Below are 26,305 nucleotides of genomic sequence, written 5' to 3'. Positions count from 1 at the left end.
GCAGAGGTTCTAAAATAAATCCGTGCCTCGGCTTTGGATTGCCGCCTTTACTGGGTACTTAAACACATGCACCAGTACAGGGTCGGAGGCTCCTACTCTGGAGATGCCCAGCCCCTGCCCCTGTGAAAAAAATATCTGTAATTCAGGCAGAGGCCAGAAGGTGCCAAAAATCCACCCAGATCTTACAAGTATGCCCAAGCAATACTTTCTGAGGATGCTTTCTTTTGAAACCATGGCAGGGAAGGTCCCCATCCCAGGTGAGAAGAGAGAGCCCTCAGGCAGGCAAGAGCAGAGCTTGAGGCCAGTCCCTGCCTGGAAGGAGGACTCCAGCCTGCAGGTCCTCTCTCACAGGAGAATGTCTGTTGCAAGGCTACAAGACAGAGAGGCATGCCACTGCTTGATCAGGAGCAGAGATTCTATAGGAGAAGGGAGAATAGCCTAGCTAGAAGAGGTTCTTGTGCAGGAGAAGGATGGTTTTAGCCAGGGCTTTAAGACACAGGAGGGTAAACAGATGTGTCCCTGCAGAGCCCAACTCTAACAGATGCAACCTGCAGTGATTTTTCCTCCCCTCAGAAGTCAGTCACATTAGGAATAGGATGAATTTACCCTGTTCTAGAGATATTCTATTGCGATAGATCATATATATGGTATGATCCTCACCTATCTTCCATGTAAATGTAAGAAAACATGGTCTGTGTTTTAAAAAGCTTTTTAAAACATTTTTGGCTTAGTGCCTCATTTCCTCACTCTAGGCCAGGCTCTGTGTGTCTAAGCCTCCTTGGGAGAAAGAGGAGAATGGAGAAAATGTCAAAACATGAATGCAAATGTAAAAAGATACAGCCACCCCCTCAGTCCATATGCACCCTTGAGAGAAACTTACAGCTCTGAGAGGAAGAAGCCACCTCATGCACCTTGGTGTGGCAGCTGAACCACTGGCCACCTCCTTTCTGGTCACCTAGATAAACCTCCAGGTAGATAAACCTGTGTATTTGCAGCAGGTCCTCCTGCTGCAAACTTTTTGCCACATCTTCCCAGGAGCCTCAAACTCCAGTTATCCCAAACTTGACTACCAAAAGCTCCAGCTCTGCTGCAGTATAATTAGGCACAGCCATACTGAAAGCTGAAAGTGTGAGAGTAGTCTAGAATAATGTCATTTTGCTATTGGGGTAGAGCAGGTGCTAATGAAGAGATGGTATTATGCACTGTCATACCAATTGTGTAAAAAACCCTCGTCCACATAAGCAAAGCTTCCAAGAGGTTGCCTACCAGCCGTGCTTGCTGAAGGACTGAGGAGCTTCAGCACCTGCTTTCTAAAGTTATGAGAAAGGTTTACTGCAGATAAGGGATGGTGGCCCTTATCTCCTCTACATGGCACACAGGGTGGGAACAAGGAGTCTCCCAAAGGGTGCCAGAAAATTGTAGTAGAGGGTTTGGGTTAGCAAGCTGGGAGAATGCCTCTGGTGCTGCTGTAAAAGCGAACTTGGATTCAAAGCCACTGAAAATCCAAGTGAGACTGCTTAGTGTTTATTCTACTTTAAGCAAGTGGGCTTATTCTGTTTTTATGGATACAAATAATTTCTTTATATTCATTTTGCTGGCTTGCCAAAGAAAGGGGAAAGCCTCTTTAAATTATTCTCTCTCTCCTAAGCTCATTCTTTCAAAAAGAAAAAAAAACAATCAACCAAAAAAACACGGTAGCAGTTGAGATGAGCACCTAAAATTACAGAGAGGTATAATGTTATTAAAAGTGAAAAAATGACAACAGACATTTATTTCCAGTGGATGTTTGATAAATGGCTGCAGGCTTATCACCTACCAGAAGGATGAAATAAGTAATTTCTTCTCATATCTGTTTATTGATGAGCAGATCCATTTTCCTACATTCTAATATTCAACACACACACACAATATAAAAATGGCAAAGATCTCCCCTGCTCTTCTCCCACACTCTTCCTGCATTTGTATGTCTGGCAAGGAAAGCACGACATGGTTTTTCTTACGCTGGTGAACAGAGAGCAGGGGACGACCACAGCCAAAGGAAGGGAATACGTTAAAACAAAGCCTGACAAAGCAGAGCAGCCAGTTAGTAAGACCTGGAGGATCTCTGCCATTTGCCTTGGCACTGAGGGGTGCCCTGTTTTTGTTTGCGAATGAAAAAGTGTGAGCAGTGCAGCATCCTCCCATACACTTGAAAAGCAGCCCACAAGCAGGGAGCCTTCTCCTGCCACTGCTCCCACCCACAGGGACCTGTGGCTACTGACAGACACTCTCCCTTCTCGGCTTTCTTTCGCCTCCATATTGGAATAAACTCTGGGGAAAAGAAAAAAGAAAAAAAAGGAGGAAAAAAGAAGTGTTTCTTGGCTCCTTAAGTAAAATAAACATAAATGTGGATGGCTCAGTCCCAATTTTGAGTCCACGGGACCCAGATGTATTTCTAGGACTGTTTTTTTGAAGCTACAACCCATGAAGAAAAATCACCACTGGTGCCAGTAAATTTTCATATTTGCATGACAGGGCATAAAACAATTTAGGAAAAAAATACTCCCTTTCCAAAACATGCCCCCAAACCCTTTGACAGACCTGACGGGAGGCCATAGAAGCCCGAGTAATCAGGTGAAGGGAACCGTGAAATAGGGGATCTGTGAGTATGGGTGCCCACCCTGCGTGCTTGAGTTGCATTCCACAATTAAACTGTTGATCCACAAACCATGGCTAGAACTTTTCTTTCAGCATGATGCCAGTCGGAGGCTGAATTGAAGAGATACTTTAGAAAGATGACTTTTGGCTTATTTTCTATTTTATTCATGATAATTGTGCAGCTACATTCTTGGCCTTTATCGTCATGATATTTAGTACACGCCACAGGATCATCAGACTGCCTAAGCTTGGGAGTATTGTTAATCCCCATCAAAGCCTGTTGATTGTGAAAGATGTACATAAACTGTCAGTTCTTTTAGAAGCTCTAATCACAATCTGAATACACATACAAATATCTTTCTATCTTATCTATTCATTAATGTATTTGACTCACTTAGAGGCTGTTAGACAACTCAATAGAGAACCCCATCTACAACCTCTCAAAGACTTCTGCAGACAGTAAAACAGTGCTGCTACTAAGCCATCATGTACCACCTTGAATTCTAAGAGTCACGTTGGGTGTCTTGTGATTTTTCTGTGAATACTTTTTAACCCATTACAAAGCATCCGTCAGTGGTTGTGCCTATGCAGCTGAGGGCAGATTTGAGCTCTGTAATTGGAATTTCCCATTAAATTGAGTTGGTAAGAATGAATCCATGTACAAATGAAATCAGTCTGTAGGAAGACCTAGTGGAAAAAAGATCTAGTAAAAATGTATTTTAATATATAAAAATAACAAGACATGGTACTAAATATGCATGGACTGGGTCTAGGGGGAAGTAGTTTTTTATAACAGTAAGTCATTAAAGTAAACCAGCAATTTAAATATTAAGAGAAATATATTCACATATTCAATGATTAAGAGCCTAAAATGAAGACTTTGTCATATTGTGAGGAATTCTGCTGGTTTTGGGAGAATTTGAGGATCATGGAAATTACTTTAGAGACCTGAAATCATCAGAATCAAGACTGATCATTTTAACTGGCATGAGCTTACAGCATATGGATAAACAGGATGCATGATTTTAAATACATGCCATAGACAAGAAGTGTAACGTGTATAACTATATGGTGTTATGAATTCACATCACACAGAACGGCTGGGGCTGGAGGGCACCTCTGGAGATCGTCCAGTCCCACCCCCTGCTCAGGCAGGGACACTGAAAGCAGGTTTTCCAGGATCGTGCCCAGCAGTTTTTGAATATTTCCACAGATGGAGACTTCACAGCCTCTCTAGCCAACCTGTTCAGTGCTTGGTCACCCTCACAGTAAAAACATGTTTTCTTGTGTTCAGATGAAATTTAATATTTGCTAACCTATGCCCACTGCCTCTTGTTCTGTCAGCGGGCACCACTGAGCAGAGCCTGGTTCACCCTTCTTCATTCCCTCCCATCAGTTATTTATACAGGTGGATTAGGTCTCTCTGAGCCTTCTCTTCTCCAGGCTGAACAGCCCCAGCTCTCCGTCTCTCCTCATAGCAGAGATGCTCCAGTCCTTAAATGATCTTTATGGCCCTGCAGTGGTCTTGCTCCACAAAATCCATGTATTTCTTGTACTGAGTTGCTCAGAATGGGCCACAGTGCTCCAGATGTGAGTAGAAAGGAAATGCTCAGAATGAAACTTTTTTGGAATGGCACAGTATCATCTAGATATGGCAATGGAGGACGTCCAGGGAGGGAATTATTCATGGACTTGGAACAATTCTTGTGTGAAAACCAATGACAAAATATAATAGGACACGACTGGCTGTGAAATGTGCAGTGGTAAGTTCAGTCTTACTGAAATGATTGTTTCTGTCCTTCCTCAATTTATAATGAAAATATAATTCAATAATGTAGACAGTATTTTATATGTTTTCCTGATACACAGTTTCATTCGATCTTATTGTCACATTCCACAGGGAATAGAATAGGATGTTCTGAAAATGTGCCAGAGAGGTCTCAAGTGACTTCATTACTAAGCAACACTAATATGCTATACTGATCATTACTAAAAAATATAAAGTCCTAAATTAGAACCAAATTACTCTGTTTCAGAATGTAATTTATGAGTCACCTCAGGAAAAGGTGGGAATAGAAATGTGATAGAAGTGTCTATGGCTTGGAAATGAAATGGAAGCACAGACTGTACCCACAAGGTGGTGAGACATAGAATTATAGAATCATTTAGGCTGGAAAGGACCTTTAAGATCATCAAGTCCAACCATAAACCTAGCACTGCTAAGGCCACCACTAAACCATGTCCCTAAGAGCCACATCTACACATCTTATAAATACCTCCAGAGATGGTGACTCAACCATCTCTCTGGGCAGCCTTTTCCAATGCTTGACAAGCCTTTTAGTGAAGAAATTTGTATTAATATCCAATTTAAACCTCCCCTGGTACAACTGGAGGCCGTTTCCTTCTGTCCTATTGCTTGTTTCCTAGAAGATGAGACTGACACCCACCTGCCTACAACCTCCTTTCAGGTAGTTGTGGAGTTTGACAAAGTCTCCTCTGAGCCTCCTTTTCTCCAGGCTAAACAACCCCAGTTCCCTCAGCTGCTCCTCATAAGATTTGTGCTCCAGACCCTTCACCAGCTTCATTGCCCTTCGTTGGACACGCTCCAGCCTGTAAAATTCATTTTGAGACACATAATCTTGTAAAAGCCATTTTCTTCAGCTTTCCAAAGCAAGAAACAGGTGGAAGGCCCTGCTTAATTTTAGAAGTTCCAATTCATAGGGGAAAACTCTAAACGTGACCCACCTTAGAGCTCAAAAATATAAAGCAAAGGGAAAAAAACCCCCACCCTTATGATTTTGCCTGAAAGCAACTTTGTGATTTTGGATGTGTGATTCATGATTAGCCTAGGCAAGGCTGCTGACTGCTTTAATACAATAAATTGACTATTTGCAAGCTGGTACACTAAATCACGGTCATATCAATGACGAATGTAACTTGAATACTAATGAACAGTTGTCCTGATAATTCAGTCACTCACAGGATGCTATTGCACCACTTATGAGCCCTGAGCTAGGAGCTGTGCAGAGTAATACAGAATGTCTCTCAAGGATGATTGTGGAGACAGCACAGCAATTTGAGCAATGACCCTTAAAGAGGTGTGCGTGTTTGCCACCATGTAAGCAGTACCACTGGTGACAGCATCAGCTCTTCCCTGCTCCATCCTGCTCGTCCATGTGGCCACAGGGGAGCAATCAGAGTAGCGCAGCTATTCCCTAAGCACTGGGGCTGCAACTAGGACTGAGTCCTTGCTATGAAATCTGACAATACAGGAGCCTAGATTAAAAACCAGGCATGGCACACCAAACTGAGCTGTGTGTTCTGGGGTGGCAGGTCCTCAGGCTCCACTCAGAAAAGGAGGAAAAAAAAACAGCAAAGAAAAAGTTTTCATTTTGGGGCAGCACCTCAAGTGGCAACAGACACACAGGTGTAGACAGCTAAACTGTGCCACCCGTCGTTGTGGGATGCCTGCCACGGGTTGACTGAAAGGGGTGACTAAACAGGGTCCTCTGCGGGTCTGTCACACATTCAGGTGCTCCAAGGTATGAGGGAGCACCAGGTCATCTTCCCAAAGTCCCTGCTTTCATCTGGGAGCTAACGTTAGGGAGCAGGTGATGCCTGCCTTCTTTTGCTTCTTCCCATTTCTTCCTCTTGTTGCAGTCAATATTTATAACACAACTTCTTGCTTTATTTTCAGATTTAGTGCTCACTGTCTTGATCTAGAACTAATCTGAAAATTGATATTACACCACATTTTAATGGTCGCTACACAATTGCTTTTCATATGGAACTGGTCAAAATCTGGTATTCCAGCCTCTGATGCTTTCTTTTTTCCTGTTACAGCCAATATAAATATCTGCTGCAAGAAGACTTAGAGCAACGGGGCAGTAGGATGTGCTGGGATGACATAAAAATTTGAAATATCGTGGGACCTTCCTGACCCTATGCTGGTCTTTGTAGGCCAGGTATATGGTAACTCCAAATCAGTGGACCAGTTTGAGCTATGTACTAGTATTTAATGAACTTTGAATTTGCAATCACAATATTAGGCAGCTATATTAACTGCTTCATTAGAAAAAACAGCATGGTCATGAGAAAGATGTTAGAGATTTAATTTACTTTTTGCAAGGCAAACAAAAGTATCCTCCAAAGTGTGACTGACACCATTACTCACTTTGCATAGTACCTTACTCTCTAAGCAATCTTGATTGCAGTGGTGCACTCATTTTGCAAGCTGCTGCATAATATCAGCAAAGCTAATGCGATCAGCTCTCCAGGAGTATCACTTTGAGGAGTTTCTTTTGAGAAATGCAGAGTGAATTTTAGAAAATACTCCATGTGATCTTGTTGTGGCGGATGCCTTCACAAATGTGGTATTTTTGGCCACATCTAACACCACAGAATGAAACCGTGACCTCCCGGTAATCAACAGATGTTCTTCCCACCAACTTGCGTGGCACCAGGAACCCACCCATCATAGTTAGCCTATCTGCTGAGCTTACCATTCAAAGCATCTTCACTGACCTGAAACCAGCCAAGAGTGATTGAGACTACTTGAAGAACTAAATACACACCTCTGTTTCTGAAACCAGTCCCTTAATGAAGACATTTACAAATTTCAGTAGTAATGCTGCATTAATAATACTGTGCGAACATGTAATCAATAGGTATGTAGAGACAGCAGGCTGAAATATTATTCCGACACTTTAATACTGCTCTGAGATTTCAATCACTAGAATTTATTCCCTACACCTGAGGTGCAGTCATCTAGAACTCAGAAGCTGAGTTATAAACTCCTACCGGGGAGTACAGCCTGGTGTTTAAGAACCTCCCGAGGCTGTCGGTTCAGCCTGCCCAGCCTCAGTGATGGGCACGAGGACCCTCTCTGAGGCGAGCAGCTGCTCACCAGGGCACTGCCATTTCGCCTCCTGTCTGCCACAGTATGTGGGCGTTTGTTCCCTCTTTGAGAACCGGCCCCTTCCAGTCACAGAGACCCAGGCCCAAAGGTGCTCACGGGACTTATTTTCCTTGTCCACCAGTAAAACATCTTATCTACAACCACCAGCTGACCTATTTTAGTCATCTGCTTTAGGAGGAGATTAACCTGAGTCTAAAAATATCTACTTTTCTCCCCTGACTATATAAGAGTGTGAGAGCGATCAGCTCAGCTGTATATATTTACTCTGCAGAAAGATAAATTTAGAAGGGAGGAATCCCAGCTTTGCTGACAGATTTATTGCTGGGATGCTTTCAGCGAAACAGCTAGCTGCTAGCACAGGCTGGCCATGAGGAGACTTTCAGTGGATATGATGGGGAATGGGGGAAAAAACAGAAGGCCTTCCAGGCTTTCCTTCTTCCCACTCCTCCTTCCCCCTCATTTCTTCATGGGGGACAACACGAAAAAAGTTTCCTTTGAAGAAGCTTGCTAAGCTGGGACTGCAGCAGCGCTAGATCACAGCCCGGGCTAACTTGGCTCTCTGTGTAGGGGAGGAGGCTGATGTGGGACCCAGCGGTGCTGGGGGAGGGCTCCCTGGCCCCACCACAGGCTGAGGTGTCATGAAGGAGCTGCCAGCCTGGAAACTGAAATCCAAATTGCAGCAGTGCCTTGCAGATTTGCCTCCCACCCAAATAAAAACCTGAGGCAAGTCGTTCTGTCATTAATGTACTGCAGCGGCAATGGGAGGCTCTAATTGAACCTGGAGACCCATAACGACAGAGGCAATAAAAGCAGGTAATGAACCGCTCTGTCTTTTCTCAGAAGAGACTTTAATTGCTCTTTGCCTCCTTTATCCCCACCTGCAACATGCTGGAGGAAGAGACCTACCAACCTCATATCAGCATCACGGGAATGATTTCAGAAACGTTTATGAAATGCTTACAAGCCATGAAAACAGCCACCTTAGGAAATAGCCATTAAAAACCTGGCTTGTAAAGCAGTGTAGCGGTATTTACCCCTTTGTCCCATTTACGAATAATATCCCATTTACCAGTGGCACAAACCCGTGATCCACGGCTGGCAACTGTAAACCCTCGCTGTGCCTTTTGGGGCATCACGGGCCCAGCAATGCCTTTTGCAGGTTTGCACCCAAGGGTCATTTGAAAGCTTAAGCACAGAGTCTCTGCATGTTGTCATCTACTGCTGACAACTCAAACTGAATCACTGTTTTCCTGCAGTCAGGCAGTTGCACAGCCTTTAAATTTAGGCTGAAATCTCCAGAGTGGGAAATGCATGCTGATGTTTGTACCATCAGCAAAGCACCTGGATCTCCACGCTGCTCCACCACAACTGTGCTTAGATCTCTTTCCGGTGAGAAAAAAACCACTTGCTGAGTATCTCCACACCAATTCCTTCCCCTGCTTGAACTTTTGGTTCCTTGAGCTTGAAAACACCACCGGTCGAGCTTTCCCCCCAACCCCAATGTACATGGGCCACCTCCCGACAAGGAGGCTGCCCCCCGGGCAGGCTGTACGCAACCTTCCAGCAGCGGCCACTCAAGGGGCTCTCTGCAGCACTTACGAAAGCTGCTACTGGTGGCCCTGGGAGGCGTCCCTTACCGGTACAAAAAAAGGGTTTCACTAAAGGTGATCCAGCCTGTGCAGTGGCTGCTCCAGGCTGGTAGGGAGCCAAGCCCTTGGCTGCTGCACGCCAGCAGAGTTTGCAGCCCTGGGTCAGCGCTGGTTGCGAGGCGGGTGGGAAAGACAACAGCTTTTTTGGATGACGTGTCAAATGCCCTGTGTGAGCTAGTGTTCTTTCTGATCTTCCTTTTTCACTCTGTTATGAACCTCAGGGGGAAAAACTCACTGGCTTCTGAACAGGGGGTGACCAGAAGTAGGCAATGACTGACTACAGGGATGGGCACTGTTTCACATGAAAGCAATCACACCCCCAGAGGGCTAGAAGGTAGCAAACACCGTGTTTTTAATGTATTTTAAAAATTACCTCTGTGCAACGAGTAACCATGTATATGTGACAAAGCCTTTGAAAAATTAATTAATGGCAGTGACTGCAAATGCTTGAAGAGGACACTATCAGTTTCTCCAGCCTTTTCTGGAAAGTTCTGAATGTGCATCATTGTAACGGGTGAAGAAAAAACTGACCAACCTGATAATTCTGGGGAGCTTTCAGAAAAGGACCCTTTTGCCTTTTGTCACACTAAAAGGTATCACTTCTATGAGAAACCTGCCAGACAAGTGAGAAGTTAGTCATATTAATTTGCAAGTTCTGATGCAGACTGGGGTCCCATAACAATAGCTGCTGCAGAAACCCACACCACACAGTCCAGGCCCAGAACCCTATGTTTTAATTTCTAAGTAGATTTGTGTTAAGAAAACTTCTTAGATCTCTGAAATAATTGAATATTACAGCATTTTCTTTTACACACCGTGCTTGCTGAATGTCCTGCCCTTTGGGAGCTCTAGGCTGCATTGCCCCACCCTGACTGTGGGACTCAATGCAAGGATGAAGCTGCCGGCATCACTGGCTGCCCAAAATGCTGGATTAAAGAGGTGTCTATATTGCTATACATGCATATCTGAAATGAGCACAGGCTATGTTGCACCACCTGTGAGAAGGCTTAAGCACCTATTGGTATAACCCACTCCACTCAATGCAGGAAGAACAGCACAGCTCATACAAGCTGCTTGCAGAAATGGTGGAGTTGTCTCTGTACTGAAGAGCCCTAATGACCATTTTACTAAAGATCGTTTGAAAAGGATCCTTTGGGGCCAGGCTCTTTTCAGTGGTGCCCAGCAACAGGACAAGGGCAATGGGCACAAACTGAAACATAAGAAGTTCCTGCTGAATATGAGCAAGAACTTCTTTACCTTGAGGGTGAGACAGCACTGGAACAGGCTGCCTGGAGAGTTCGTGGAGCCTCCTCTGGAGACATTCAAAATACGCCTGATGCGATTCTGTGCAACCTGCTCTAGGAGAACCCTGCTTTAGCAGGGGGTTGGATAAGATGTTTTCCAGAGGTCCCTTCCAACCCTGACCATTCTGTGATTATGTGTAAAACAGGACTTCTAGCAGGAACTGCTAAAATAGCACCTAGGAGAGATACAAAAGCTCACCACCACCATATGTAACACCTAACTAATCTACAGCAGTGACTGTTTCTCTTGATCAATGTACAACAGACTTTTTTATTCCTGAGCTAGTGATGTAGAGAACAAGAGAACAAGGGACTTCTAAGTTACTCTGACCAAGTTACAATACACTTATGTACATCTGACAAGTATTGCAGAAAAGTAGGAACATCTAAAATATGATTCACCTTGTCCTTAGGCAGGTATCAAAAATAGTTCAAATGTACCTTACTACAGAAGTACTTATTTCCTTTCAGTGGCCATAAAGAGAGTCTAGACAACTAACTGTGACATAGTTGTCTATCTAAAACTGTCGCAGATCCATCGTGTCCATTTTCCAAGGCTTTGCTGTCAGTGCAAGGCTTTTGATATGGGCCAAATCACCATGCTCATGCTGCAGCCGAGCATTTCCACGTCCCAGAACAGGCAAAAGCCCAGCAGATCTGGAGGAGTTTAGTGGAGCTTCGTGGCTCTAGTGAATCCCTATGATTTTGTGTTTCAGTCAGGAGTCTGTGTACTAGGGGCTTCTGAACTAAAAGATTCAATTTTTTAAACAATGAAGACCCATGAGTAGTCATGTGTCCACGATTTCTAGGAAGCTAGTGGCAAATACCAGCAATACCATTAGGTGGTCTCTACCTCCTCCACTTGGAGCGTTGGATGGAAAATTAGTTCAGGCTAGATGCCTATGCTTTACTAGCTAAACTTAATAAAATTACACCCCTGGTTCAAGCTAGTTGTCTAGACTGCCTGTCTGATGCTGCCACAGGCATCTTGCTCAGTGCGTCTGAGACCTGGCTTCCAAACAGCTGAAAATTAGGGGAGAAGAATTCCAACCAAAGTGGTGCGTTGATAACTGGTGATAACATGGGGCAGGAGGAGGGAGCAGAGAAATATATCAAATATTATATTAAATGCCTTAGCAATATTGAATTTTAGTATTCACCTAGCTTCATCTTATTTTAGTCATTCAATGTCCTTTGCGATGGAAGTGTCTAAGGAAGCGGTGATAAACCTTAGAAAAATGTATAAGGCGGCGTTACTTGAGGCAGCATGCCTCCCTTGACTTCAAGTAAAGCTTCTACATGCTGCATAAAGGCCAAACCTATCATTTCTGTATTAGCTGGCTTTTGCCTTAAATTGCAAAATCACAACTTAGTCTTGAACTCGGCCGCTCGGCATTTCACAGAGGACCTCCCTGGCCCCCTTCATGTGCCCTTCTGTAAAGAAGGCACTAACACGTCCTGGCAGAGTCAACAAGCTGTACTGCCTGTCTCAGCTCTCAGGAACCGACTCAGAAGCCCCTTATGGCCAGCTGTTAGGGAAGAGAAACAGAAAAGCTCTGCCTCTACACGGGGGACTACAGTTCCAGCTCTCCTTGGGAGCAACCCACGAAAACCTACCAAAGAACCATCTCCCTTTTCTGAAGTCTCCTAAAATTAACGTTTGTCTTTATTTATCATCCATTTAATTATATTCTTATACAAGGCTTCTACCCACAGGTTTTGGGAGGCTGAATACATTGTTTATCACCTTTTACTAAACCAGAATTAGAGTCTGTTTAGAACGACTCTGTTTTGAAATTCTTCCTGCACACCTGCAGTCCTTCTGCAGCTTCACAGGTGCTAATGAGGGGAAGCACAAAATCGAGAAACCTCCTGTAGGTGCCTTCACCTCAGTGCCTTCTCAGCATTACCAGGAAATACCACCCTTAGGGGAATTTTCTTAAAATACTTTTTTGGAGAAATTTCTCAGTGGCTGCAGGTCCAAAGATAGTTTGAAAACAGTGAGTGCCTTATTGTTAAGTGTTGCAATAATATCCTGGGATACTGGTGAAGTTACTGTCTCCTCATTACTCTGACCTTACCAGCCGCCTTGGAGGAAAAGAATTTGAGTGTGCCTCCTGCTACAGAAATAGCCTGTGCACTTTCCTGTATCAGAGACCACAGCAGACACCATGACTCAGTTTAAGCTGTTAAAAGGGAAGACGTACATACACTGTGTTAACTACTTTCTTTAGATGCTACAAATTGTACTGTTTTCTCACAGTCATCGAACTCCCTTTTTGACTGATGGGTTGATGCCTTTACCATCTTCATGACCAACTTAAATTCATCAGGAGTAAATACCAAGCCTGTTTTTCCTCTGCTTGTGAGCTAGGGGATCTCATTATTTTCAGAATATTCATTAGACTCTACTTACTCTAAAAATAGTACGGGGTTTTTTTTGCCAGCGAGTGACTAGTGGGCAGCAGCTTCATGCATTTATCCGTTCCACAATACAAGCTCTGATAACTATATGTACTCACACATTGTGCCTTCAAGAAACAGTTGCCATAAATAGATTCCATTTTACAGTATTTGACATTGTCAAAGCAGTGGTAAACATTCAGTAATAGCAATTAACTAATTCATCTTCAGGGAAACCCTGTGAGCTAGGTAACACTGATATAATTAATGCATGAGTAAAATGAGATTTAGGAGTTAAGTCAGTTGCCTGGGCAGAGGCCTTCATGGTCTAGTGGATTAGACATCTGTCTCTCCACCAAAGAAGTTGAGTCTAATCCTTTTTCTGACATTGATTTGCCATGTGACCTTATGGAAAGTCAATTAACTTCTCTGCCTCAGCCACCCTAGAGATAACGATGCTTACTTACCCGGTGACACATGGGTGTTTGGAAACTGTACTAAATGATACTTCTGATGTACTCTTAAGGCCTATCAGTGGAAGAGGTGAAACACTAAAGCTTCCTAGCTCTAATGTCCTTGCTACCTTACCTAATTCCTCCTCCTCATGCCAGAAATAGACTGGGGGTAAGGAGGAGTTTCTCAGACTATGATGCTGCTAGTGAAACTGCGGATGACATCAGGAAATTTCATCAGATCCTGTCTGACCAGCAAATTTATTTAGAGTGCAGGTCAGCGTTATAGTTGCAATGGAAAGTTTATTTTAAACTTGGCCATGGAAGAAGCCAGCATCCTTCCCATGCTGCCCTGAGCTAATGAACAGACTGCTCTGGCCATCCCCGCTGAGCACCCAGGCTTCAAAGGGAGCGGGGCCTCTTTGCAGGGACCCAAGAGCCTGTGCTTATGCACCATCCCCAGTTCTCTTGCACCTCTAATGAGATTTCTGCAGAATAATTTCTACAGGTGGCCTTATCACCAGCAGGGATGCAAGCCTGGAGGGAGAGTCCCCATGTATACACACCCCCTAGAGCAGACCCATCTTGCCCTCTCTGAGCACTGGGGACTTAAGAGGACTTACTTAAGAGGACAGCTAAAACCTGCTCTGTTCAGTTCATTAGAAGCCATCCTTGAACTTCTGTCCTCTCACCAGCACAGCTTTTCATGACGTGCCACAGAGCATTAAGAAATACTGCTTCTGTAGCTGGCGTTTGAACTGCCCAGCAAGTATTTAGGCTAGTGGTGTGCTCAGGTAACTTTATGTCTCTTTTCCCATATTCAACCTTGATTTTAATTATTTCTACAAAATATTTTGTTGCTACATATAATGCTGCCTAGGCCCACAAAATCTCCCACAATTCTAATATAGCAAGAAACCAGTCAAACGGGACATAAGAATTCAACATTTACCTTTATTTCTGTCAGCAAGATTAACATTCCTTCTTTAAAATTAAAGGAAATGTCAGGGCTTTTCCCCTTTTGCTTGCTGAATTGTAGCAAGTATGGTGAACGCTTATGCAGCCCGAAAAATAATAACCTACTTCTGCCTCTGATGTGGCACCAATTACTTCTTGGCATCTTTTCTGCTGCCGATCCACCCGTGCACTGGCTGCTTTGTTTCAGTGTCCTGATCTCTCCACCCTCTGAGCAGTTAGCATTCGTCTCTTCCACACCCTCCCAGCTCCATCAATAATGTCTTTAACACTTACTTTGATGCTATTCCTTGAGGTTTTTCAAAATCCATCTTGGAAAGAAGACCATTAAATAGAAACCCTTTGGGGAAAGACAGGGAGGAAAGCTAAAGCAGAGAGGGCATGTGTTTGTGTGTAATATACCCCTGTAGGCTTTCCTCCTCCAGGCTGCAAGCCTGGAGACGACTTAACGCAAACGCCTACTGCTGTAAATAGGGAACAAATATTGTATCCTCCTAAAATAGATCAGGTTAATTCAAACCCTGACTTATTGGCTGCTACTTGCGCAAACATCTGCATATTATATCCAAGTAAATTACTAATGGGCTGCCAGACCAGTAATACAGATATTCCCAAGGCTGAAAGACTGTCTATGGCTTGTCCCTATGCATTTACTTACTGCAGAGAGTACCGGTGTGGACTAGGAAAGGGCAAATGGCTCCGTGTCTACACACTGTGGAAGAACTTAAAGGTGACTTGCAGTAGATTACAAAAGACACTCTAGGATTGTATACTGAGCATGGCAAGGAGCATGAACTAAAACCATATTCAGCCCTCAGATGCCTAAAATATGACTTTTCAGTACTGTTTATTTCCCAGGTTAAAATTACCTGTGTGCTAATAGGTGATTAATATGTAACCCATTTGCCACAAGCAGAATATATAATTGCACTCAGACAGACTGTTGAGGTTTTTTTCAAATGCTTTTGTTCAAGATTGCACTCCTTCTAAGTGTTTGTAGCTTATCTAGTAATGTTATCTCCTGCACTTCCATATTTAGGTTTTTTTCCTTTTGTCTTACTATATGGAGAGTTAGAACTTGTACCTCACTGAACCTAATCTACTAATACATTGAAGCATTCATTTAACTTTAAGGTTGAACTTCAGATCCCTGCTGCATCAGATTCTTTGTTTAAATATGTACATTTTAGTTTTATATTGCATATTTTGCAAGATTTCATAAAACTGTCCAACATCCCAGTTCTATAGTCTGCACTAGAGACTAACAGGTGTGACTTCAGCTTTATCTATGAATACAGTAAAGACTATGTAACACCAGGAAGGACAATTTATTTTTCTTTTTAATCTTAATTCCTTCCAGTAACTTTTGTTTAACTCTATATACAAACAATGACAGTTTCCTGTGAAATGTTTTCCAATTTTTAAGTTTGGAATGAAATGGATAGTTTGCATATATTTTTTAAAGTTGAATGTATGGGTGTATGGACCTTCAGAATTATATCAGTTTTGCTGTAAATTAATGTGGCTAAAGTAAATGGACACACCTGAACCTGCAGTGACCTTGTAAAATACTGGTGGCTATTAGATGAAACTGGATCTATCTGGATTGGAAGAGGGAAGGGAAATCAGTTCATCTTAAGTTTGGTAGTTTGGTAATCACTACTGTAAACAGTGTTTTTACTTCTTAGTATGATCACCAGAAGACAATGCATAGCCAGTATTAAACCAGGGCAGATAACAGACGATAAAGGCAAAGCTTAATCTTGCTAGGATTAGTGACTCTAAATTGATATGACTGAAAAAACAGTGAAAAATGCTGAAGTTAACCGGCTTCAGGGACTAGCAAAATGCCTTGCCTGGTAATTTTCAAAAGTCTTTAGAGACACTGATTGCACCTGGAACCTCTGATTTGATTAACAAAATAAAAAATGTCTACTGTAGTAGCCTCATCTGTGCTTTAATTAAGAGCTTTGTATTTAAATAGAACCATCTGATGCCCTGAGGTTATTTTTAAAGTAAGCTTCTGGCAAGGCAGGAGTGTGGTGGATTACAGGCTTGGAACTGAGGAAAAAACATCGTTCAGCATACAGTTTAGAATAATGTGTGCATATATACAAATACATCTGTATACATGTAACAAGATACAGGACTGGATTTATTAAAGCCAAATGGAAAGATATTTCCTCTTTTAGTATTCTAGATCCCTTTTAATACATGCAATGTAGATATTGCACTGCTGTCTGATTTGTGTAAATACCACAATAGCACATCAATCTGACCTGTCCAATAAAAGCTCCATTTCTCTACAAATGTAAAACCAAGTTATCAACTTAGTTGTCTGCATCTACTACTCCATTTAACAGTGGCTGTTATGCTTGATGCGGATATATAAGACATATCACCTTATCAGCTCACCATTTATCATGGAGCACGCGTAAGCTGAAAAGCAGCAGTGCCAGATAAAGCACACTGATGGAAAACGAGCGGCAGGGTAGCAGCAGGGGTGGCAGACTGGGGGTGCTAATAAGCACTGTTAAAAGGGGATGGGGCAGGGGGGGCAGGGGAGAAGAGTGAACAATTTAGACAAGACATAGCTGAACTTGAAAAGCCAGATAACAATGGATTTTTCTAGTTCTTATTTCAGAAGGGAACTTACAGCTTCCAAATTTTAATGGGCAAGCATGTGCATCCATGGGGAAATCTTCAAGCTGCATGGGACATTCAGCAGAGATGGTCAATCTGTGGGAGAGTAAAAAGAAAACACATCACTTTTTTTCAGCGTTTTCCCTTTAGGGCTCTTACTGCGATCCAGGAGCGCTGGCACAAGCAAGCTTTCCTGAAGGCTCCTCACTCCTCCTGGAATCACAGCAACCCCCTGTTAAAATGAATGTGAGATAAACCAGGTGGGCCACTGTGCATGCATGATGTAAGCCTTATCTAGTAACTCTAGGACAAGTGAAATGATTTTATTTATGTAAGCTGTTCCAATAAGATCATTCTTTCTTATTACTGTGTGAAGGAACTCCTGTGCTGGAGCTTCTGCCATGCGCTTTATACTTATCTGCTCTCTGTAGATAGCTGCGACTGGACTAGGAATTTGGCTCCTGAGTGTAGCACTGTTATAGACATAAAGAAGCACTGACTTTATATATAGATGTAACTATTTAAATACATAAAGATAAATACTTGTGTTATATTAATACTTAAGTATATAATATATTGATAACTATATATAAAGTTACATATAAAGTCAATTACATATATATATGAATTTATGTAGCACTACAGTTAGCTTCTGTGGAAATCACATAGTATTGGGGCAGCCCATTTCATTTCAACATACTGTGAATTACCTGGGCACTTTGTCGGGAAAAAACAACAGGGTCATTTTCCCCAGCCTATTGCCTGGGGAAGCAATTCTATCCTGGACTGCCCTGCCACTATGTGGAAATTCAGGAGCTACAGTGAACGTAGGGGTTAGGGAAGGAAAAACACTTAGGAAAAAACAAACGTATCCCATGGATGTTCTGTATGATTGACAGATTAAGCTGAAGGCAAAGAAAAGTCCAAGGTAAATTTCTGAGCAGTGCAATATCAGTTATATTGATATAAAACACATCAAATGTATCAAAAGAGCCAAAGCTTACTTTTCTAGGTGCATGCAACACATAGCACAGTGGGAATCTGTTTTGATTATGCCATTTTGATATTTGCATAATACAGATGGTTTTCTCAGGACAGTGAGGTTGCAAATCTCATTTTATATTATGAATACCCTTATGGCTTTCTTGTTTTATGCTGCCGTTCTGCCTCAGAGGTAACAGACCAGAGACACCCAAAGCCTCACAGGCTTCCCGGTGCTGGGGTGATGCAGGGCTTTGCTGGAGGGCAGCCTGGTTCCTTACCAGACTGCTGCGTGGAGGGCAAAAATCTGCAGAGAAATCCACAACACCCTACTACCCGAATGCAGAAAGTACCCATTGCTATCACAACAGCTGCATGTATACATACTCCTCAGCTATATACACTCACTGCTTCACATTAGCACACCAAAGTGAGTATTCTTGCTACAAGAACTTCTATCCAAAGGGATCATAAAGGGTAACAATCTGTCCATGTACAGATGGCACAGCATTCAGTCAGTCCAATTCAATACAACACAATGATGCCTTGCCGGGGCACTCCAGCTACATGGACAATAAACTGGGGGAAAGAGCTCCGCTCTCTGCCAAGGCACAGAAACCTGGAGCTTTACCAATAGCTGGAAATGGCAAAATAAGCACAGAGAAATGCAATAGTATCTATCATTGGCTAGAGATTATATCATGACGATAAGCTGGGAAACAGGGAGGGAAAAAGGCAAACTGCAAACAGTAATGGAAAATGTAAAGATAATACACCATATAAAGCAAAAGGAAAAAAAACCAGTTCAGAACAGAGATAATGTATTGCTTGGTAAGAACAGACAGGAAGTCTACAACATAGAAAAGAAATTACCGAAGCCTGAGATACCTGCCCTTAGGCAAAACTGTTCTTGGACTTCATTTTTGTAAAAGAAATTTCAAAATCACTAAAATAGAGAGTTGTGTGCAGTGGAGACTGCCCTTGGGCAACAAAGCCAGCAAAGCCACAGTCACTGAGAGTGCTATGTGGATGCATTATGAACAAGCTGGTTCTAGTAGCATCATGCCCAGAATTATTGAATCATAGAATCATAGAATGGTTTGGGTTGAAAGGGACCTTAAAGATGACCTAGTTGAAGCCCCCCTGCCATGGGCAGGGACACCTTCCACCAGACCAGGTTGCCCAGAGCCCCATCCAGCCTGGCCTTGAACACTGCCAGGGATGGGGCATCTACAACTTCTCTGGGCAGCCTGTTCCAGTGCCTCAGCACCTTCATAGTGATGAATTTCTTCCTAATATCTAATCTCAATCTACCCTCTTTCAGTTTAAAGCCATTACCCCTTGTCCTATCACTGCATTCCTCCTTGTGCTATCACTACATGCCCTTGTAAAAAGTCACTCCTCAGAGCCTTTGCTTCTCCACGCTGAGCAACCCCAACTCTCTCAGCCTGTCTTCATAGTAGAGGTGCTCCAGGCCACTGACCATGTTTGTGGTCCTCCTCTGGACTCAGTCCAACAGGTCTATGTCCTTCTTGTGTTGGAGGCCCCAGAGCCAAATGCAATACTCCAGGTGGAGTCTCACAAAAGCAGAGTAGAGGGGGAGAATCACCTCCCTCTGTGTTGCTCACATTTCTTTTGATACAGCCAAGGATACGGTTGGCTTTCTGGGCTGCAAGCACACATTGCCAGGTCATCTTGAGCTTCTTGTTTACCAACATCCCTAACTCTTTCTCAGGGCTCTTCTCAATTCATTCTCTGCTCAGCCTGTGTTTGTGCTTGTGATTGCCCTGACCCACATGCAGGACCTTGCACTTGGCTTTGTTGAACTTCATGAGGCTCAGACAGGCCCACCTCTCAGCCTGTCAAGGTCCCTCTTGGATGGTGTCCCTTCCCTCCAGCGTGTTGACCACACCACACAGCTTGGTGTCATCATCAAACTTGCTGAGGGTGCACTCAACCCCTCTGTCCATGTCGCCAACAAAGATGTTAAACAGTGTTGGTCCCACTGCCAGCCCCTGAGGAATGCCAGTCATCACTGGTCTCTACCTGGGACATCAAGCCATTGACTGCAACAATTCGAGTGTGACTATCCAGCCAATTCCTTATTTACTGAGTGGTCCATCCATCAGATCCATGCCTCTTCGGTTTAGAGACAAGGATGTTGTGCAGGACAGTGTCTAATGCTTTGCAGAAGCATTTAGCACAAGCACAACTTGCATCCTTTTCATAAAAGTCACTCCAGTGGGTACTTGAAAGCAAGGCTACTATCCCTCCAATATATCATTATATTTTCTGTATCAAGTATTGCAAATTTAGTTTTTTTATACATTTGGAAACCTTGCTCCCAGTGCCATAAGAACGCTGGCATGCTTTACTGCAGTCCATCTCCTGTCTCTTTGTCTACCACCAGTTCAAGTATGTTGTTTCAAAGGCTGCAGCTTGACAACATTTTAATAGACACACTTGTCATCTGCAAACAGTGAAGGAGTGGTTCCCTATATTCATCTTACCCAGACAGCAGCTGTGGAATCAGGAAGTGAAGGAAAGTTCGATGCAGAATTATGAATAAGACCTTTTGTTTCATCTGATCGTCTTATGAATTGTATCCTGCTGCCTGCATCTCTGGAAATAATCTTTGTGTGTAATGAGGAAAACCTTAGACATTTCTCAACTGTAAGTGTGGAAGTGAAGATGAGGTGCATGAAGACTGTGGCCTAGTGGAATTTAATTAAGTCCCTCCAGAAATTACTTTTGCCTGTCTTAAATGAAAGGGTAACACGTAAGGCTGGAGGGCACCTGGCTGCCACTTTCTCTCTCAGAATCTGCAAAGACCCTGGTGGCGCCAGGGCCATTCCTGTACCCCCTCTGAATTCCTCATCCAGCAAAAGGTGGCGTAACCCTTCAAATGATGGTGCATGGTTCAGTCTTCTGGGTTTAGCTCACGGGTAGGGAGAACAGAGTCTGGCAGCTGCAAATATGCTTCAGTACAGCCCTTCCTTTCATTAACATGAATTCTTTGGATGAAGAAGTTCCTTTTGTTTGTTATCAGCAATATCTGCATGCTCCTTTCCTTTTTCCATGCTTCCATTCTAGGGCCACTCCTAGTCTGGCCATCTTAAACAAATGAACTAGCGATAGTTCTTCGTTACCAGTTATTCTTACAAGAGTATGGAGTTGAGCCTCCTAGGTAATTTTTAAAAGGCTCAGTGAACACTCCTAGCTACCTCTTAAAAAGTTTGCATTACTCAAGGTTTGTGAAGCATCTTGTAATAAGCAACACAATAGAAAACTGGACTGTAGGTTCCGACACACCACATAAACGTCACCACTTTGAACCTCTGCAGAGCACTCTGTGCTCAACAGGAGCTGTTCTTCATTACTGTGTGAGGACCTTAAAAACAATCACTGAACTGACTCCTGGTTCAAAGAGACTGGATGTTCTACTACAAATAGAAAAAATAAAGCAGCACAGCAGCCGTTTCTGACACTCTGGGGGCTGGAAGCATGGGTCACTGCATACAGATTTACTTCTAGGTGCAGGGTACAAACTCTATATTCAGATCATAGCTCCAGGAGTCACAAAGAAATTGGTACCTGGGCCTGCTCCTTCAAATACCACCTGTGGTGATATTTGCACACTTTGGCTTTTAACATTGTGTTAAAGCTTAGGTACCCTTTGCATATCCTAGTTTACACAGCTGATTATAACAAAATTACTCCCAGTTTGTATTTATTGAGAGAAGAGAAAGGAGGCCTTGGCATGCATACATGAAACAGCATTTGCTTAATTCTTTCAATATGGTCACTCCAGAACAATCTTGCTGTGCTCACTGCAGCACAGTTACCTAAGCTAGAGACAGTCTCCAAACCAGGACTTTTCTGTCACAGCACAAGCACTGCTCAAACTGCAGTTCTTCCCAACAGAAGCATTTAAAAGTTTCCCTCCTCCATCATCATTCTGTCTTAATAAAAGCCCCATGGGACTAGTTTCACTCAATCAGAGTTTTTGACAAGATTACAAGTGGCTGTTAAAGGTCATTTACAATGGGAGGATGAAACTTTGGTTTTATTGAAGTTAATGGTAAAATTCTCCCTGACTTCAGAGGGGCTGGTATTCACCCAAAATGTGTAACAAACTGTGGTTACAGCTGCTGATTTATTATTAACAACAAAACTTCACTTTCATAATGCTCCAAATACTTATACCACTATCCAAATATTAATCAACCAATAAAACACTACAGCATACCTTCACTATTTGAAAAAAAGTTAGGTCTACATATTATCTCATGTATCATCCACAGTTGCACATGAAAGATTCAAGAAACTTCATTACATATAGGCTTTAAGAACATAAAGTGATGTGATTACTTAAGTTCTATTTCAACAAAATATAGACCTGTAAGTGAATACCCATTGAAGAAAAGCATAACAATTCAAACAGCAAGATTTTTTGACTCATGAAAAGTCACCTTCAACCATTTCTACTGGAGAACTAAGCATGATGGCGCTTTCAAAATCCCATTGCTTTTTAATGAGAAGGCAGAGAAGGAGGTGTTAAAAGTCAAGAATGTGGCAAGGAAATAAATGCAGATGTTTGGGAGCCAGACATCCGCTGTGAGTGTGCTTCAAGGAGAGGTGGGAGTCCTTCGGCAGAAGTCCCGGAGGCACAAGGCACCCTGTCCCACAAAAGCCCATTTTAGGGTGCTTCAGGGGCCTCCCTGCTGTTCCTGTGATTTCCCCCAATGCAAGGAACATCTGCTCCTACTCATGGGAAAAGAGCTGAGAGACTGAGCAAAGCTGTCATCTCTCTGCTACCCTGGAAGTGCAGAAAACACTTTCTGGAGTATTATCTCCAGCTGCCAGGCAGGAGGTGAGGGCAGTCACCTGCCCGGGGAACCAACAGAGAGCGGCAGAAATTTGTTTTTTCTTATCAGTTACTAGCTTTAGTAGGCAAACAAATTAAAACATAGAGCTTTAGAAGGAGAGGGGAGCAGAAAGGCAGATGCACCCGGAGAAGTTCACTCAAGATACTTGTTGAATAACAACAGTAACTGGTGAAAGGGACACAAGGAAAGCTTTATTGGCTCTGAGGTATGGAGCTGGAGAGATACAAAGCTCTTCTGCCTGTTTGCCCTAATCCCCAAACCAGTTCCACCTTCTTAGTTGTTTATTTCTGTGTGCTGCCCTTGTCCCAGTGCTGGCAACCAGTTACCCACCGTGGGGCTCAGGCCAGAGTGGGAGCAAAAGAGCCAAAGTGCCCTTCCCAACACAAGCCCAGCCATCACCATTTTCCTTAAAAAAAAGACAAAACGTTTGCTTGAAACTCATCTTGAATCTATCTCAACATCTCCCCAACATGCCAAAAGACTGAGGTGGATCCAGCCTTACCCAAGCCATACGCTGCCCCAAGGGGCGGGCTGGCTCCCTGCAAAGGGAGACCTCAAGGTTGGGTCAGACCCTTCTCAGAAGCCAACTCCAGGAGAATCATCCCTGGGTACCTACTCCAACAGGTCATCAGTAGAACAATTTGAGCCTTTACGGCATCTCCACTATGCACTTTCACACCCTCACGTGGACAAGAGAATAATGGAGAGTTGCTGGTTTGGGTTATACTTTTTCAAACTGTGAACACATTGTTTTCAGTTAGCCTGGACTCAGGATGTAACTATTCACCCCTTCTCCCACTGTGATGTCTTGGGAAAACTTCTATAACCAAACCGTTACTCCTTTCAAAGTGTTTTAAAGCAAGACTTGTTTCAGGTCCCAGCACCGTACGTGTGTAAACCAGGGAACTGATGTCTCCCTGTGTACCTTAAGTGAATGTAACATGTTCTTATATGTTCTTATATGAGCGTGCGCATGCACACACACACACACACAGACACAGACCTTTCTTGGTTCTGACACACAGTCGTAATGAACCCTGCTGATGGTGGTGATAGTGAGCTACCTAGCATAGCACAGAAGTGTTAGGATGTGGATACACGTTCAGTCACGCTACTGACAGCTGTGAAAGTCACCCTGAAGCCTGCCCCTGCCTGAGTGACTGTCCGCAACCTGGCTCAGGGGGAGAGAAGTGATTATTCTCAATAAATCAAACACTGCCTTGCTCACAAATCTCCACCACTGTGTTAGATAAGAGGCTAAAATATGGACTCAGGGCCTTGTTCTGCACCTCTACGTGGAATGTGGAGCCAGTTCACCACTGCTTCTTATTTATAACACCGGCTGTACTCTCATTTCCTTGGAATCCACCATACCAAGTGAACACAGGACAGAAATTAACGCTAGGATCTGGAGTGAAGTGGTCTGCACAAATTTCTGTGTTAGCCCATTTTTCCTTCATAACCACTCTACCAAGAATACTACCCTTTCACAACTTTCCTATGATGCTAAGATGTGTTATATTTATGTGACACCAAAATGTGCTTTGAAAATGCCACAGTGAAGGGACTATAGAACACTAAGAGCTCCAGTTACTGATGTTTTTGTGAGCAAATTCAGAGGCATGGTGTACTGGACAGCAAAACTCTCATTTTAAGCAAACCAAATCCTTAGCATAGCTTATGCTGAAGTGAGAAAACACGACTTTAATTGCCTAGATTAACTGTGCTGAAGACTAGATTATCCTGAGATGATCTGTGGTGGGCAGGATTGATCTCAAAAGCTGTGCCACTGTAGGAATGACCTCCCTGCATGTGGAGTACCCTGGCATACCCAGAGCACACTCTTAGGTGGGGGCAGGGGGGATGTTCAGCCTCTAGGCACAGAAAGAATGGAGAAAGGCAATGAAATAACCAATAGGACATTTAAATTATCTGATCTTTGATAGGAATTTGGGGGCTTATAGAAAGAATCACATTTCCAGCTCCTGGTAAAAGCTTATAACTGATAATGCCTTTCATTCTACAGTATTTCTTTAATACGCATAAAACCAGTGGACGGAGCATTGAGCTTACGCTTATCTATCTAATGCAAGGTGTCTAATGAAGTCCATAAGCAAGGCAAAACTTGCTGGAAGAAGCTCTGTTTTTTATCAGACTAACTGGTGCAGTCAAAACCCCAACCATTTTGCCAGTCAACTCCTTTATATTCTCAGCTTACAGACCTTACTTTCCTAAAGAAACTTTCAACCAATATGGCTATGCAGCTACGAATGCTACAGCACAGTATCACACCCATCTACTTAACAGTTTCACTTAAAAACCTCACCGAGCTTTCTCTCCTTGCTGGTCCCTAATCCATGATGAACTCTCCTTGACACCCCATGAGGAAGGCCTTCAGATCTCTCCTCTGCAGTAGCTTCTATTTTTACTGAATTCTTGAATCAAACCCCCAAACTCTAACTAGTACTAACAACACTGAGAAGCTGATGCAGTGGTTGATGCAGGTAAAATGGGAAACACCTCATCCAGCCCACCCTTCACTATGCTACGCCACATATTTCCACAAGCCTGCACATGCTACACGTTTTGACTACGATCTCCTCAGCGTGACCCTTTTGGTGGCACGTTCAGCTATGTGCTGACTGCAGTAAATACATTTATTCTTGAGGTGCTATGTAAGACTGAACTGTGAACTCCTCTCTGGCTCTCAAAAGAGGCCAGTCCCAGATGCTGGCAGAACCAGCCAGCGATGGCAATGCCTGGTGCCACCCGACTCACAGGGGGTCACCCAACCCCTGCTTTCAGTGGGAGAAAACCCAAGTACATGAGGAAGAAGCTCTCGCAGGCACCCTAGGCAATGCAGGCTGAGGAGTGATGGACATGCCACAGTGCATCTGTCCTCCAAACACCACCTGTTAGACGACTTGGTAATTGGTGCAGGTTTTCTGACAGGTCAAAGGGGCTTTTGTTCCTCCATTTCTGCCTGTTAGCACAGCACACGCTCCCCCCTGGGTGAGGGTTACTTGGCTGCACAGCCATCCTATTCCTTCCTCCCAGTTCACACAACCTTTATATTTGTATGGATAGGCACAATCTGCATGTAGTATTTTCTACAGAGAAAAATAAGCTGGATTTAGGAAGTATTAAGGGGTGGGGGCACACACCAGATGGGCAGTACCAGTCCATTTGGGCTCTCTTACATCTAGACTGGGGTGCACAGACACAGGAGGATAGGTAGAAGGGATTACTACCTGGCGACCCTAAATACAGAGCTGAAATCTTTGGTTATTTTCCACAGTTCAGACAAACAAACTAGAGCTCCAAAACATCTCACCACAGTTTCCTTTCAGCCACTGACATTTAACCCCAGCCTCTTCTTATTCACCTCACATTTCTATGTCCACCTCTCAGGTCACCCCTCATCAAGATCTGCCCTTTGTGTAACTTCAATGCT

At 43.4% G+C, this 26,305-nt stretch overlaps 2 protein-coding genes across 4 annotated transcripts in view; one reads left to right on the top strand and one right to left on the bottom strand.

The window, feature by feature from the left end:
- Positions 1-26,305, top strand: part of GABRB3 (gamma-aminobutyric acid type A receptor subunit beta3) — a 199,960-nt gene that overhangs the window by 4,665 nt on the left and 168,990 nt on the right. The window lies entirely within an intron of this gene.
- Positions 1-26,305, bottom strand: part of GABRA5 (gamma-aminobutyric acid type A receptor subunit alpha5) — a 59,960-nt gene that overhangs the window by 12,568 nt on the left and 21,087 nt on the right. For all 3 annotated transcript variants that reach the window (XM_055702730.1, XM_055702728.1, XM_055702727.1), the window contains exon 7: positions 16,995-17,077. In XM_055702730.1, coding sequence (XP_055558705.1) covers positions 16,995-17,077 — 83 coding nt within the window. The remainder of the gene's footprint in view (positions 1-16,994; positions 17,078-26,305) is intronic.

This window comes from Falco cherrug, chromosome 2 (assembly GCF_023634085.1).
Source record: "Falco cherrug isolate bFalChe1 chromosome 2, bFalChe1.pri, whole genome shotgun sequence".
Taxonomy (NCBI): Eukaryota; Metazoa; Chordata; class Aves; order Falconiformes; family Falconidae; genus Falco; species Falco cherrug.
The sequence above is the reverse complement of the archived record's forward strand: the minus strand, read 5'-3'. Positions and strand labels throughout refer to the sequence as shown.